Here is a 15,322-nt window from a genome sequence, read left to right as displayed (position 1 = left end):
CATTGGACTTCTACTATTCCACTGGTTATTTTGAGGAGCAGGTGCTGTATATAATGTTTAACCTTGATCGTAAACTTCTCTCCGGGAGGTCATGAAGAATCAAATAGTCGTTTTCTGCAGGTTTCTGTAATTGGCAGACATTAGCCATGTTAGCAGTAACTGAACGGGGCATTGTTTCTTTCTGCTTTTCGGTAACCAGCTTGAACTAGAGTTGAACTATTGTTTTCTTTGTGGACTTGGGTAAGAGTAAAACGGGTTCGAAGTGTAGATTTGTACGCTACGTGCCAGTATGAGTGAATATGACACTTGAACTTGTGTCTTCCAGTTTATAAATGGAAAAGATAATGTTGCCGAATACTTTCACATAATGTAAGAGACTGCAAACGCGAATGACAGTATCTCAAATAGCCAATCGTTCAGTTAACAAGCCATATCAAAATCATTTCTCTACAATTTTACGATACCTACTTAACGTGTCCGGGTGTGTCATTCACGTTCTAGTTTGGAATTAGAAAAATGTGTAGAAACTCCCAGCCCACATAAATATTAATCACAACTTAATACTCCAAAATGCGCCTACTTTTAGGACGACCACATAGTTCTCCGGCAAAAGAAAACATGCATCGAATTCCTGCATCACTGAGTCAGGTTCATCGGTAACAATTCCCGGAGGGATGAAGATGAAGGTCAACAAACTCATCATTTCGAAAACTATCTGGTTCAGCTTTGGTTGCAACATTTCCAACGACTCGATGGGCTACACCTCTATCTGTACCATCTGTATCACGTGGAGGATGTAGCTGTCGTTTCCACAGTTCAAACTCGTCAGTACATCCCCTGGCAAGTGAAAGTGGAGAGGACAATGGTGTGATGATGAAGAGGTCGAAGATGAAACACTGCCTCCAGGACCTGATGCAAGGGCAGAGTGAGTACAAAGTCTCTTTTTTTACTATCATTAAGTATCAACAGTTATGTTACTTATGGGTCTACAGCCCGGTTGTGTTCCTAATGGTTCTACAGCCTGGTTGTACAATATTAATGCCCAGGGCCATTGTCAGTGACTGAAAGGTAAAACAAAAAGCTCACAGCGTTGCTCTTGCATTGCTGGAGGTCTCTTTTAGCCTTTTACTGTTGTTTCTCAACTGGCTTAAAGCTAAGGAGGTTCTAAATAGCTCCAGTAGATTTGTGCTTGACTTAAGCTGACTAGACAGACGGTTCATAGCGTAATTGAGTGAATTAGCGACCTCTTTCATAGTATATATCAATGGTTTGAGTCCCACTATAAATTCACACAATAGTATTTGCGGGTTTCAGGCACCAGCAAAACAGATAGTAGTTGGTGTAATACTTCCAATATTTTCATCTGGGATCCAATGACGTTTGCTGTCTACAATAATGCGTAGGAATACATACCAGGCATATCATATCAAAGTCAAGGGTGCCAGGTTACTACAAATCTTTCTATATCAGGACAATGTCGTCCGGTGCCGGGTACCTAGTAACGTTAACCGTCTATCCATCTGGCGTTTTGATGGATGTGTGCAGAAATAGAAGTTACTACTGGCAGGTCTGCTGCCGTTGGCATTCCCTCTGCAACACAGCGCCACTGCGGTTGTCTGAGAATGTGCACGGTCGATCCACATCTGTCTGTCTAAATCTGGTCTGTGGTTTGGCAGTCTCCACCAGACTCTTTTGCAGGCTGAATGAATGGTAGAAATTGTCCTAAAAAGAATGTAGTTGGCCGGCGGAGTTGGCCATCGATAGAGCAAACTGCATAGAGCAAGCTGGACCATCTATGACCGGACAACTCCGCTGGCTAGCTACATTCTTTTCAGGTCGATGTCTACTATTTATTCAGCCTGCAAAAGAGTCTGGTGGAGGCTAGTAGTTTGGCAGCGTTGACGGTTATTTCTGACCTTCTCGTCTAAACGCTTCTCATGGCACGCCTACGTGCAGTTGTTCTGGGGTGTTGGTGGTTCCTGTAGATTTACGTATGTCGGATCCATTCTGCTTTATAGTCCCTAGCTTATGTTGTTCATCTTGTCTTATCTTGTCAAATCTTCTTTAGTGATATTACTTTCTTTTTGATTAATATTGTACTAAAGGATCCCAGAACTACATGTATACAACCAACCAACAGAAAAGTGGTAGTCTACTATATTAATATCGTATTAACAACATGTACAAGTATTGCTAAGACACAAACCAACGAGAAAGATGAGCCATTTTTTGTCTTTTTGTAGAAGTTTAATCAGTATCAAATGCAACGAAGCACCCATACACGTCGCAAGTCACACAAACATAAAATCTAAGACTACTCATAGTGGTCCCGGAAGAGATGCACAATCATACAACTGAACGTCTTATTATCCCTCGACAGGAATATTACTTAGGTCAGCCTAGAAATCCATGTACTTCTTGTTTCCGACAGCTTTTCTTTCTCAGTCTTGGGCCGTTCACACCACAGGAAAATGATGGTCTACTTACTACGTTAGAAAATGCCTATTTACGGACTTGTTACTAGCTCTATCAAGAAGTCATCGAGGCCAGAGCCGTGTTGAAAATCTGGCATGCCATTCATCGACTTATGGTAACAGAACAGAGAGTTAACAAGATGTTGTACATGGTACAGTTGATGACATTAACGTGGTTTAATCTAATGTTGCACGTCTTTAACACTTGTTCCGAACGTCATCCGGCGACATTCCCCAGTCAGTTGCTGTGTCAGTGTGCGTGCGTGGGGCCACTGAGTGGGAAATGTCGCTGGACAAAGGAAACAAGTCGCAAAGAAGAAGAAGACTAGTACTACTGGGTCGCTGAAAGAGAGAACGAACTAGTTGCTGTGACGATCTGTTGTCCGTGCTCTTCACAGCGCTTTGCAAGGAACGTTGCAAAGGATTTACTGCAATACAAAACAACAAGTAGTGCATGAGAACTCATCTGACGTAAGCTAATAATGCCAGAAATATAATTGAGGCAATAGATATAATTGTAGTGCAAAGAAACAACGAAATCCCAACTCTTCGTGCTATCGTCTTACCAGGTTGGGGCCGGCAGAGCGGTGCTGGGCGCGCATCTTGCCCAGAGCGGACTCGGCCATCTCGGCCCTCTCCTGGGCATCCTCCAGATCGTGCTGGGTCTTGCGCCACTTGGCCAGGTTGACGTTAGCTGTTTCCTCCTGTAAGGGCGAGAAAACATGCGCGGGCATGTGTTGGCATGTGGCGTTGAATCAGAAATCAGAAGCTATAGCTATAGAACAACATACTTAAAATTCCATAAGTGTTGTGACCTGCCTTACACTCATATCGACCAACGCTACAAATGTATTTGTAAGTGGAAATACAAAAATGAAAATGTGCGTACAGCCTCCTCCACTTGTCTCTTGTAGGTCTTGATCTTCAGTTGCAGCTTCTCGACCATCTCCTGCATGCGCTCCTCCTTCTTGCGGTCCTCGTCGGCCTGGAAGCTCAGCTCCTTGAGACGGCGCTCGTTCTTGCGCAGGCTCTTCAGCGTCTCCTGGTGGCGCCTCGTCTCTGAGTCCAACTCAGACTCGAGATCACGGACCTATGTTTGAAAAGAACAAACGAAAAAACTCTGGATTGTTTACAGTGCTGGCGGCTAAGAACCAGGGTGTAGTTACTTTACTTTATACACAGCGAATTAGTGTATAGGGGGAGGGGGTGCTACCTCCTAAAACGTTATTCGTCACAACAAAATCCACATTCCCTACCCTGGCCTCCAGCTTCTGCAGTGCGCGCTTGCCACCCTTCATGGCCAAGGCCTCGGCCTCGTCCAGTCTCCTCTGCAGGTCCTTGATGGAGGCCTCCAGGTTCTTTCTGGTCTTCTCGATGTGAGCGGTGTGTTCCTGCTCATTGCGCAGGTCCTCGGCGATGCGGGTGGCCTGTCGACGAAAAGGAAAATACAAGATCAACCCGACTTGAAATGAAGTTAACCCCTGAAACAATTCCGACATCAACTTTCCGCTTAGCTTCATATTGCCATCATTATTGTCCATAAGCATGTTGAAACCTTTCCATGCAAACAAATAGCAGGCACTGCAGTTGACTCACATCTGCAATGGCCTTCTTTGCCTTCTCCTCGGTCTGCCTGTGCTCAGCCATAACCTCGTCCAGCTCAGCCTGCAGGGTCTGGATCTCACCCTCCAGCTTCCTCTTCTGACCCGCTAGAGACGAGTTCTGTGCAGACAGCTCGCCGACGCGGTCAGAAGACTCCATGAGCTCAGACTCGGCCATCTTGCGAGCCCTCTCGGCCTGGTCCAGGGCATTGCGAAGCTCTTCAAGTTCAGTCTGGAGCATGCTGGAGCGGCGCTCGGACATGGCGAGATGCTCGCGGGCCTCCTCACGTTGCCTCTGTTCATCATCAATTTGGGTTTGGACTTCCTGAATCTGCATCTGGAGCTTGTTGATGGTCTTCCTGGCCTCGTTGTTGGCTCTGGTGGCGTTCTCCAGGGCAGCCTCAACTTCATTCACATCGGCCTCCAGCTTCTTCTTGGTCCTGACGGCCTCGTTCCTGCCCTTGACCTCTACATCAAGGGTAGTCTGCAGTGCATCCAAGGCCCTCTGGTGGTTCTTACTAAAAGAGAGTGAATATTGCATTTCATTTTAAAGTTTCAGATAGTTTCCTACAGTGGTATAGTCATGTGAAACTAATCTTAAATTAAGTCTAAAGAACAATACACTCACCGTGTGTTCTCGAACTCCTCGTCCTTCTCGGCCAGTCTGCGGTCGATGTCAGCCTTGAGCTGAGACAACTCGAGCTGGACACGCAGGACCTTGCCCTCCTCCACTTCCAGTGCACCCTCTGCCTCCTCGAGGGCGGTCTGCAGTTCCTCCTTCTCCACCTCCAGACGCTTCTTGGCCTTTTCCAGCTCGTGGACGCTCTTGCCGCCCTCGCCAAGCTGATCGGACAGATCGCGGATTTCGTCTATAATGAGAAACAATGCAGGCTCAATTTGGCATCAAAGCCATTATTATTCATCATAATCATCTGATTACACATTTAAAGGGATCAGGTTGCCACATTCAAAATATACCATAGGAAATGTTATAGGGCAATAGATTATCCCAAAACGTACCTGCCAAAGTCTTGTTTTCCTTCTTGAGTGTTTCCAGGGACTCCAGAGTCTCCTCGTATTGTCCCTTCAGCTTGTACAGCTCGTTGGCATAAGCACGGGCCTCCTTGGTAGAGGTCTCCAGCTCGATAGTGATCTCCTCGCATTTGGTCTTCCACTCGGCGATCTGCTTGTCAACCAGACGCTGCTTCTTCTCCAGCTGAGCTGCCGCGGCGTTGGCCCGCTCAACGTCGATCATGAGGTCCTCGACCTCGCCAGCCAGCCTGTTCTTGGCCTTCTCCAGAGAGCTGCACTTGGCGTTGGCGGCCTCCACCTGTTCCTCAGCATCCTGCAGGCGAGCAGCCAGCTTCTTCTTAGCATCCTCTAGCTCCTCAGCGCGCTGGATGGCGTCAGTCTCGTACTTGGTACGCCAGGCAGTAACTTCTGTGTTGGCCTTGGACAGGGCGCGCTGGATTTCAGACTTGCCTTCCTGTTCCTCTTCAATTTGAACCTTGAGGCTGTCGCAATCATGTTGAGCAGCACGCAGCTGGTGGGTAAGGTGGTTCTTGGCCTTTGTCTCCTCCTCAAGCTGGCGCTTCAGCTCCTCGAGCTGCTGAGAAAGCATGCTCTTTGCGCGGGACAGCTGGGCGCACTGGTTGTCGGTATCCTCCAGCTGGCGAGCGATTTCGGAGTTTTCAGACTCCAGGCGATGCCTCAGGGTGGTAAGTTCCTGCACGGTCCTGGTTGACTCCTCGATCTTGATGTTGGCCTCAGCGATCTGCTCCTCGAGGGAACGGTTTGCCTTCTCCACGTTCAGCTTGCCCTTTGTAATGGCCTCAACGTTAGAGGCGAGGTCGTCGACTTCCATCTTCAGGGTGGTCTTCTCCTTGTCCAGTTTGCCCTTGATACGCTGCAGGTTCTCCACCTGCTCCGTTAAGTCGGAGGTGGCGTCTGCCAGTTTCTTTCTGAGCGCGCCGACGGTGGCCTCATGCTGCATGTTCGCCTCCTCCAGTTCGCGGCGGAGTTTTTGCAGCTCGATTTCGCGCTTCTTGTTGACCTCAGCCTGGGCGGCGGTGGCGCCACCAGCCTCCTCCAGACGGTCTCCCAGATCCTCGAGCTCGCGAGCCAGGTCAGCCCTCTGCTTATCAACCTTGCCACGGGCGTTCCTCTCGGCCTCGAGCTCCTGCTCAAGCTCATCGATGCGGCTCTGCGCTTCCTTGATTTTCCTTTGCATACTCGCAACCGCACCCTGATTATCTTCCACTTGACCCTCGAGGTGCTTGATTTCGAACTCCTTCCTGTAATGTGAACATATGAATCAGCGAACGCTTTACGACGTTGAAAAGCTATATTCAGCAAAACTAGATCTATGTACAAACCTACATTGTAATATATATGATTGTTGTGTCAACTCAAAAATGTTTCCATACTTCTGAATGCGGTTCGTCAGGTCGGACGTCTCGTTCTCCAGACCTCCCAAAGTCTCCTGTGCGGCCTTCAGGTCACCCTCCAGCTTCCTCTTCAGCCTCTCGGCCTCGGCACGCGCCTTCTTCTCGCGTTCCAGGTTCTCTTCTAGCTGTAGCCAAGATTAAAGAAAACATGAACCATTACTACAAACCAAACTCTTATATGATGTACGCTAATGATCATAAAGAATTTGCTATGTGCTACTTATCCATTTCAAGTCTTTGGTACACTTACGTCATCCAGTTGCTGCTCGAGCTTGGCCTTGAGCTTGCTGAGGTTGTTGACCTTGTCCTCTTCCTTCTGCAGATCTTCCAGGGTGGTCTGTATTCATGAAGAATTATAAGAAAAATGTGAGTGAAATAAAAACATTTGGATACAAAAAAATTGTTTGACTTGCCCCGAGAATAACCAATATTTACAAGAAGGATCACTCATTGAACTATGGATCCGTAGATTGTAACTTGTCAGCTATTAGGTTTCTGAGCTTTTTTACATTCCATTGGTCAGGTCTGGCATCAAACACTTTTCAATTTCTTGAAAACCTGTCATCATATGATATGTGGTAGGTCGTTGTGATCAGTGAAAGAAAGAAGACAGTACAAAAGAAGAGTTTACAGATACAGATAACTATCACGAAATAGGGGCAATACTTACTGCGTTGAGCTGTTCCAGCTTAGCCTTCTCCTTAGACAGCTTGCTGATCTGGTCATCCTGAGCGTGCAGCTCATCTCCGGTGGAGCGAACCTTGCTCTCAACGCCGCGGGTTTCCTTCTCCACCTTCTGCAGAGTCTTCTCCAGCTCCTCCAGGTCCTTCTTCAGGTTATCCACCTCACCCTCGACCTTTTAGTAACGACACGTATAGTGTTATGACAATAGAAACATATTTCCAACCAATGAACAACTTGAAGAAAAGTATAATGCATCTAGGCTATTGTGGGGTCGTGTGGCGCAACGGCAGCGTGCGCGACTCGGAACCAAGAGGTCCCGGGTTCGAGTCCTGACATACCACCGATCTTGTGCCCTTGGGAAAGGTACTTTACGACTTTCCCCACTAGACTCAAGTGAAAATGAGTATTGTCTGTCCAATATTCGTTTCTATGTGCGGGACACAACACCAGCAACAGCTGCCTCTGTTCCGCGTGTATTGCACTGTTGCAATTTCAATAAATCAAACAATGAATTTACCTTGCGTTTGGCTGCGCTGAGCTCGGAGTTCTTGGCCTCCTCGTCTTGCAGCAGCTCCTTGTAGTCCACAATCTTCTGCTCGAGGTCAGCTTTGTTCTTGATCAGGCCTTCTGCCTTCTCCGCGATGTCACTTGTTTCTGATTGTTCCTGTGGCCAACAAGCAAGGTTGGGCATGAAGGTAGATACATCACTACAATAGCCTTATTATCATCCATTAGCTTACTAGTAGCAATCATAGTTGTCAATACGATAATAAGATCCATTTTAGAACATGAACTGCACTTATGATTTTTGACATGTATAGGGAACATGGTGCTCAAATGCCATCAACCACATGCTTCTCTTCGCTTTAGGTTTGTTTGACACCTACATTAGTGCAGTGGCTTGACAAGAAGGCCCAAATCTTCCCTTTTTTGCCCTTTTGGTTGGACCTTATACTTGATCCAGCTTCCTTAGTTGGCATCCTCTTATCTGATGTCCAAGTCCAAGTTGTGGGGTTGTTTGGTGCAACGGCAGAGCATTCGGCTCAGAACCAAGAGGTCCCGGGTTCGAGTCCTGACAAGTCACCAACCTTGTACAGTTGGGAAAGGCAGTTTATACGACTTTCCTCACTTCGCTCAAGTGTAAATGAGTATGAGTATGATCATTATTATGATCGTGGGCATTGCAGAAAAACCAAACCAAGCACTACTTACACTAGACAGTTTCGAGGCGAGTTCGTTCTTCTCCTTCTCGACTGCGGTGAGCTTCGTCTGGATGTCGGTCATCAGTGTCTCTTCCTTCTCCACGCCCTCCTTCACCTCCGTCAGCTCCTCCTCTTTCAGGCGGAGCTCCTCCTCGCCCTGGGACTGGGACAGCAGGGGCTTGATGGTGCAGAACAGCTTCCACCACTCCCAGGTGCGCAGGCTGATCCAGTTGCGCACGTTACGCTGCAGCATCTTCAGGGCCTCCCTAGGTTTGGAACGAGAATTAACGTAAAGGTTTAGAGACATTGCTGTGGCACGGAGCTCCACATCTGCCCTGGGACTGAGACAGCAGGGGCTTGATGGTGCAGAACAGCTTCCACCACTCCCAGGTGCGCAGGCTGATCCAGTTACGCACATTACGCTGCAGCATCTTCAGGGCTTCCCTGATATACAAACCAAAAAACACTAGTTATGAACCCTGGCACGGAGCTCTTCCTCGCTCTGGGAGTGGGACAGCAGGGGCTTGATGGTGCAGAACAGCTTCCACCACTCCCAAGTGCGCAGGCTAATCCAGTTGCGCACGTTACGCTGCAGCATCTTCAGGGCCTCCCTAGCGTCGGGACGGGACGCTACGCAAAGGTTAATTGATATTGCTTTGCTCCATCTCGTTATAGGTGAGTTTAAAATTAAGATGAGCGAACCATACAGAGACTTAACAATTGGAAATGTTTCAATACCTAGCATCTCAGTGTTGTCCGACGTAGCCATCTGAACAAGTTCCCTTACCTCTGTACCTCGTGCTTTTCATAGACGATGCGCTGAAGTTTGAACTATTGAAAATGGCCTACAAACAGTTTTAGTACCTAGCACCTCTGTATTGCGGGACGTAACCATGTGGACAAGTAACCACAGTCCTTACCTCTGCACCTTGAGCTTTTCATAGACGATACGCTGCAGTTTGCCCCTGACGCGCTGCTGAACCGTTGTCACGATCACAGCCAGCTTGGCGTCACGGATGTCCTCAAGCTTGGCCACTTGGCCGGCCTTGAAGAAGATCTTCGTCTTGCCCACGCCGTAGCACTCCTTGGACAGACCCGATTGGTCCAGAAGCTTGACGGAGCATTCACGGTCATCTTCGACCTGCCTGGACATCACCGGGTCCAGGGGCTTGTAGCGCTGCTTAAACTCCCTGTGAACAAGGGAAAACACTTATGTATCTGTATCTGCCTGTATTTGTAACGCCGGTATAACTGCCCTTCTGTGTAACACACCAGCTTCTGTATCTGTACATGTATCTGTATAACCAGTATAACCGCTCTTCGGTGCAACACACCAGCTTCGAAGGCACGCGGCGCGGAGGCAGCTGGCTACATTACACCGAACGACTTGTTACACCTAACCAATGAACATTGCTTAAAGCTATAATCTCTTAACATTGTTTCAAGCTACCCCTACTGTACATGGTGGCAGCGGGTTCCACTGCGATAGTACTTTATGTATGCCCATGTACAAACCGGCCATACCCCTTAGGTAAGTGTGTCATTCTCTAGATTAGCAAATGTGTTGATTATTGTCTTTAGAACTGATACATACTTGAAGATCATCTTGTTTGGGAAGCCCTTCTGGCAGATACGGATACCCTCGAGTACACCGTTACAAGTCAGCTGGTGCATAACCAAGGGGTTGTCCAGGAGACCAGGAGTCTTCAGCTCGTTGGGGATGATACAACGCACGAAGTGGGGGTAGGTGGTGTGCAGAGTGGCCATCAGCCTAGCCAGCTGGTCCTGTAGTCAGGACAGATAGACCAGCGAGGGGTTAGAAACGGGAGAACGTGTCCCATCGTGTCAACTATGGCTACTGTGTGAAATAGGGGATATATTTAGTTTTGTATGTAGATATATAGTATAGTATAGTATAGTATAGTATAGTATAGTATAGTATAGTATAGTATAGTATAGTAAATAGTATGTAGATCTATCTTTTGTTTGTACCTTTTTCGTTAAAGTATCTGTTCCCTTGCAATTGGCCTTCGGGCATGGGTTTCAAATGTTTCAAATATGAGCATACATTTTACAGTGATAAAACAGACAAAGGGGTATTTGTATCGTACCCTGTGGGTTGCAGAGGCACTCTGGAAAGCTCCTCCCTTCTTGCCCTTTCCACCGGCCTGCTTCTTTTGTCCAGCTATCGAAAACGACATAAATACAGTAAGTTCACATTTCTTTGACATCACTGGATGCAAGAAGGCTATATTTTGGCAATCGTCTGTCCTCAGAGAGACAATGATACCGTGCAGTGGTCAAGTATCCGTAGGTTTATAACAGCGTCTGCCAGATTTTATATTATATTATATCATAGGTTTATGTGACATTACATTATATTACTTGACAGGACAAGTGATATTCAATGTAAGGGCAGACTGTGTGTACGACTAACCATCTGCATCCTCGGCAGTGGCGAAGTCAGCCCAGAGCTCTTTCAGCAGGTCGTTGGTGGCCCTCTTGAAACAGGCGACCACAGTCTCGTTCATGGGGTCCTTGTTCTTCTCCAGCCAGCCGCAGATGTTGTATGTCACGTTGCCGGCGTAGTGAGCCAGATCGAAGTGACCCTCGTACTTGGGCTGCTTGGGCTTTTTCGGCTTCAGGAAGCTAGGATGCTTGCCCAAGTGTTGGTCGCGAAGCTTGTCGATGAGGGTCTTGTCGCTGGCCTTCGGGAACATAGTCTGCTCCTCCAGAATAGCCAGGATACCCAGGGGCTATATGAGAAGTAATGACAGGGATAGTATCAGAAATGAAAGTCTGTAGAAATAGAGAAGTTGCTGACATTTTGATATCGATAATGGACTCTTCCGATTCACAATCATGTCGCACATGATGTTCAATGCATACAAGTTGTAACGTTGCGACTTTTCGCCCGCATCTGACCGCTTTTCTCACCTTCTCGATCAGAGCCAGTGTCTTGGCCAAGTCCATACCGAAATCGATGGTCTCCCACTCGATTCCCTCCCTCTTGTACTCCTCTTGCTCTTCCACGAACATGTGGTGGTTGAAGAACTGCTGCAGCTTCTCGTTGGTGTAGTTGATGCACAGCTGATCAAAGCTGTTGAACTATGGAGAGAGTTTGTAGATATTGTAAGTTTTAGAAATGCCACACTTGATATGAACAAGGTCATGCACATGGACGTAAAATAAACGGCTCACCTCGAAAATCTCGAAGCCGGCAATATCCAGCACACCAATGAAGTTCTCCCTCTTCATCTTGGTGTCCAGAGTGTCGTTACAACGCTTGACCAGGAACTTGAAGAGCCTGTCATAGACACCCTTGCCCAGGGCACCGACGGCGTAGATGCACTGGTTGCAGTTCTGGCCCTTTGCCACCCACTCGTTGCCGACCTTTACCCTGGGCTTGAGCAGACCCTTCTGCAGCTCACCACTGTTGATGCCGTACAGGTACGCCATCTTATCAGCGGCTGAAATAAAGCGTTAAAACCTAAGATGTTGTTTTCCATTTAATATAATTATTGTACAGACCAAGGCGAAAAACATCTGTGGCAACGGGAGGGGGAGACAACACGGAAGATTGGGAAAATGACTGTTCTCTAGCAGAAGAATTTACGCAGAGGGTAGAGGATGTAGGAGGTTGATGCTGTATGCAACCGTAGTCTCCGCCCCTCAAGGTGAGGATGGGGCACAAGACGTGACGAAGGGTACGTGCATGAAGATTTGCAGATAAGAATAGGGTCAGTATCTTCTCAGTCTAACTTCTACATTCAGTTTCTTACCCTCGGTGCCGTCACACTCGGCTTGCTCCTCCCTGGGCTTGGCCTTGAACTTCATGTTGCTGAAGTGGCACAGGCCTCCCGTGAGCTTGTAGATGTTCGTCTTCTCGTCCTGGGTGAATCCCAGCACGTCGAAGGCCTCGTCCGTCAACACCATCTCTTCCTTGTCGTCCACGTTCTTGATGGTCTTCTCACCCTTCTCCAAGAAGCGGTAGTCGTGGGCGTCGTCAGTGACCATCAACATCTCTGTAACAAAACAAATCAAAATGTTGACAAATTTCTGACGTTACGTGCCTATGAAGTCACGTGAATGGTCATTCAATACCTGATGAAGGCTGTAGTGTGGTTTAGATGCTAAGGAATGACTGACTTACTTGTGACGTCGGCCAGGCCGCTGGACAGCAGCTGGTAGAAGATATGGTAGCCACGCTCCATACCAGGCAGCTGCTCAATCACACGCACCTTCTCCAACAGATCTAGAGGATGAAACGTCCACAACCAGTTAACCACAGGATATGCACCGGCTTTAAACAGTGCAAACTACTCCAGAAAAGGTGTACATTTTAACCATGGTATGGATACAAAATTAGTACTGTACTCACAGGACTCGATGTCGGCACCAGCCAACTTGCCCTTGGTGTTGAAGTGGATCCTGATGAATTTACCCTGTTGGGTAGAGGTTGTGTTGTGTTAACGTTGTTATTCATAGATCTATCAAATAACAACAAATCGCAAAGATAAAGTACAATCGAGGGAAAGTAAATCTTATCAACACCATACATATGTTTCTTACACCACACGCTGATTTTAGATGTTATTTTTGCTTAGATGTTACTTTTACTTTCCTGTCATTGGTTTGAACATATTATTGGTTTGAACATTTAAAAAAATATACTTACAAAACGGGAGGAATTGTTGTTCCTGACAGTCTTGGCATTACCGAAGGACTCCAGTACAGGGTTAGTCTGCACGATCTGGTCCTCAAGGGTGATCTTCTTTTCGCCCTCGGCTAAGTCCTTCTTCGGTCCGCCCATGGCAGCGACCAGGGCGAAGTAGGAGATAACCTTCTTCGTGTTCTCAGTCTTACCGGCACCAGACTCGCCACTGGGAAAATCAGAATTGTTATGCGGATTAAGTACTAACTCTATTCACACCACGAACAAAACTGAAATTTGATATACCGATTGCAACAAATAATAACAACAAGGGCAATAGTTGATGGAGGCGATTGTCGTTAGGTCAACAGCTTTGCCTTTAATGTCCCTGTCTGTCTGTTCCGAGGCAGGTCGTACTTCATTGTCATTTCCTGGAAGGCAGCAAACGTACCAAGTTAATCGTTAACTGCTTGTCGTTGATCTTGCCTTTAAGGATGCCTTAACAGCTGTCGTGGTATGTCTTTCCTGGAATTTTTCGTAGTACATGGTCATTTCCTAGAATTCATTACTGTTCCCAGGTCAATTGTGCATGGGTTGTTCTTTATCGATCGACAGTAGCTGGTTTGTGTCGGTAGTCGTCGGCAGCTTTTCGGCTATCGTCGTCCTTCATCGGCTGTCGTCGGTTTTTATCGGTAATCGTCGGGCTGTCCCGATTGGTCGTACAAGGCGCAAGAGGACGGTTTAATGCTGAAACATTAACGCAAAGTTTAAACGAAGCAAATTGTCGTCTGGTGCGGAGGGATTCGAAGACACATCTCACGGTGAGGCGGCTTGGGCGGTTTACTTACGTGATCAGGATGGATTGGTTACCTACGCCTGATTTCATTCCTGTGGGGAAGGAAAGAAGAAGGCGTCGTTAACAAGTGGTTAATACAATAAACCACGGGTAGGAAGTATGCAAGAGGCAGTACTCACGTGATCAACATGGACTGGTTCTGGTGGTCTGCAGGTTGAGCGGTCAGGAGAGAAAAAAACAAGTCGTCAGAATGTCGTCCTCACCGCAGGTTTGAATTCTGTATCTCGTTAATGTGAGGATCCTTACTAGATAGCTTTAAACAATACTTGCAGTTAGATGAGTTAAGATTAGACTGACAGGTCGGTTAATGTGATATATAACCAGTTGGTTCCGCACCGCGTGCTGGTGTGTTATGGCAATACAGCTATACAGATACACAGATACACACATATAGTGTGGCGATGGTTTTCTATACAGTCTAAGTTAGCACTGGTATATGTGAAGCTCTATGGTTGTGAGTAGAGTTCAAAACGAATTGACAAATGGAAAGTATGCAAGCATAAGTTTCTTCTAGTAGATGTCTGGATGGTGGTCTTGGTATCCTTATTTAACGAAGACAAATTGTTAGTGATTAAGCCTTGTATCTGAGTAAGACTACCGCGTTAGCTTGTAGTCCTTGTGAGTCAATATACAACATATTTATGCTATATCGTCTAAAGATGGTGCAATAGTTATCGTTAGCACAAATTAAATTTGATATGAAAGTTTGAAAGCGAAAATATTTTCGGTTCCCATATTGCAACGAATTTAAGCACTGTTAATTTCCAGAACCTTATGTCCCATCTAATAAATCCAAATCGATTTAAATAAGATTTAGATGAAAATGCTGCACCTGACAGAATTTTTTCAGCTGATGTAATGTTGGATCAACAAACGTTGAACATTCAAACTTTTACTTGAACTTTTTATTCTGAGTTTACTTTCATTGTTACGAGATGAGATTTGAGTTTGTTGGGGTATATGTAGATCCTCTAGAATGAATTTTCTCCCTGTCTTTCTCGTCACAGGTACACATACCGATCAGCATGTTCTGGTAGGCGTTGTCAGCCACAGAGAACAAGTGAGGCGGCATTTCCTGACGCCTCTTGCCACGGTACATGGCCACAACCTCCTCCGTGTAGAGAGGGAGGCGCCTGAAGGGGTTGATCACGACGCAGAACAACCCGGAGTAGGTCTGGAGTGCGGAAACAAAGTGGTGTCGAAAATACAAGGTGAGTCATAACAACAGCTTCATTTTGATTTCTGCACAAATTGGACTAGTGAGGTTTCTGTTATTGTCGATACGCTGGTTAAACGTATTTGTATTTGCCTTTGTTGTGGTTTGTATGTTGATATTTTTATGTCCACGATTCTTTTAAATTGCTTTCAAATTCATTCCTCTTTTCTCCCTCATGCACGGCCTCT

At 46.7% G+C, this 15,322-nt stretch overlaps 1 protein-coding gene across 2 annotated transcripts in view; it reads right to left on the bottom strand.

Moving 5' to 3' along the window:
- Window positions 1–2,240: 2,240 nt before the first annotated feature.
- The window catches only part of LOC109470521 (myosin-7-like), a 16,124-nt gene continuing 3,042 nt past the window's right edge, over window positions 2,241–15,322 (bottom strand). For both annotated transcript variants that reach the window (XM_019769483.1, XM_019769484.1), the window contains exons 4-27: window positions 14,936–15,092; window positions 14,038–14,065; window positions 13,087–13,291; window positions 12,790–12,853; window positions 12,562–12,663; window positions 12,191–12,433; window positions 11,610–11,878; window positions 11,346–11,516; window positions 10,846–11,164; window positions 10,520–10,593; window positions 10,003–10,193; window positions 9,329–9,598; window positions 8,419–8,674; window positions 7,724–7,870; window positions 7,193–7,378; window positions 6,773–6,859; window positions 6,502–6,647; window positions 5,096–6,369; window positions 4,704–4,944; window positions 4,071–4,593; window positions 3,731–3,901; window positions 3,364–3,564; window positions 3,041–3,178; window positions 2,241–2,902 (exon numbers count right to left, since the gene is read on the bottom strand). In XM_019769483.1, coding sequence (XP_019625042.1) covers window positions 2,900–2,902; window positions 3,041–3,178; window positions 3,364–3,564; window positions 3,731–3,901; window positions 4,071–4,593; window positions 4,704–4,944; window positions 5,096–6,369; window positions 6,502–6,647; window positions 6,773–6,859; window positions 7,193–7,378; window positions 7,724–7,870; window positions 8,419–8,674; window positions 9,329–9,598; window positions 10,003–10,193; window positions 10,520–10,593; window positions 10,846–11,164; window positions 11,346–11,516; window positions 11,610–11,878; window positions 12,191–12,433; window positions 12,562–12,663; window positions 12,790–12,853; window positions 13,087–13,291; window positions 14,038–14,065; window positions 14,936–15,092 — 5,466 coding nt within the window. In that variant the 3' untranslated portion in view covers window positions 2,241–2,899. The remainder of the gene's footprint in view (window positions 2,903–3,040; window positions 3,179–3,363; window positions 3,565–3,730; window positions 3,902–4,070; window positions 4,594–4,703; window positions 4,945–5,095; window positions 6,370–6,501; window positions 6,648–6,772; window positions 6,860–7,192; window positions 7,379–7,723; window positions 7,871–8,418; window positions 8,675–9,328; window positions 9,599–10,002; window positions 10,194–10,519; window positions 10,594–10,845; window positions 11,165–11,345; window positions 11,517–11,609; window positions 11,879–12,190; window positions 12,434–12,561; window positions 12,664–12,789; window positions 12,854–13,086; window positions 13,292–14,037; window positions 14,066–14,935; window positions 15,093–15,322) is intronic.

The sequence above is a fragment of the Branchiostoma belcheri genome, unplaced genomic scaffold (genome assembly GCF_001625305.1).
Source record: "Branchiostoma belcheri isolate BF01 breed outbred unplaced genomic scaffold, Haploidv18h27 scaffold229, whole genome shotgun sequence".
NCBI lineage: Eukaryota > Metazoa > Chordata > Leptocardii > Amphioxiformes > Branchiostomatidae > Branchiostoma > Branchiostoma belcheri.
This window is presented reverse-complemented; position numbering and strand designations above follow the sequence as displayed.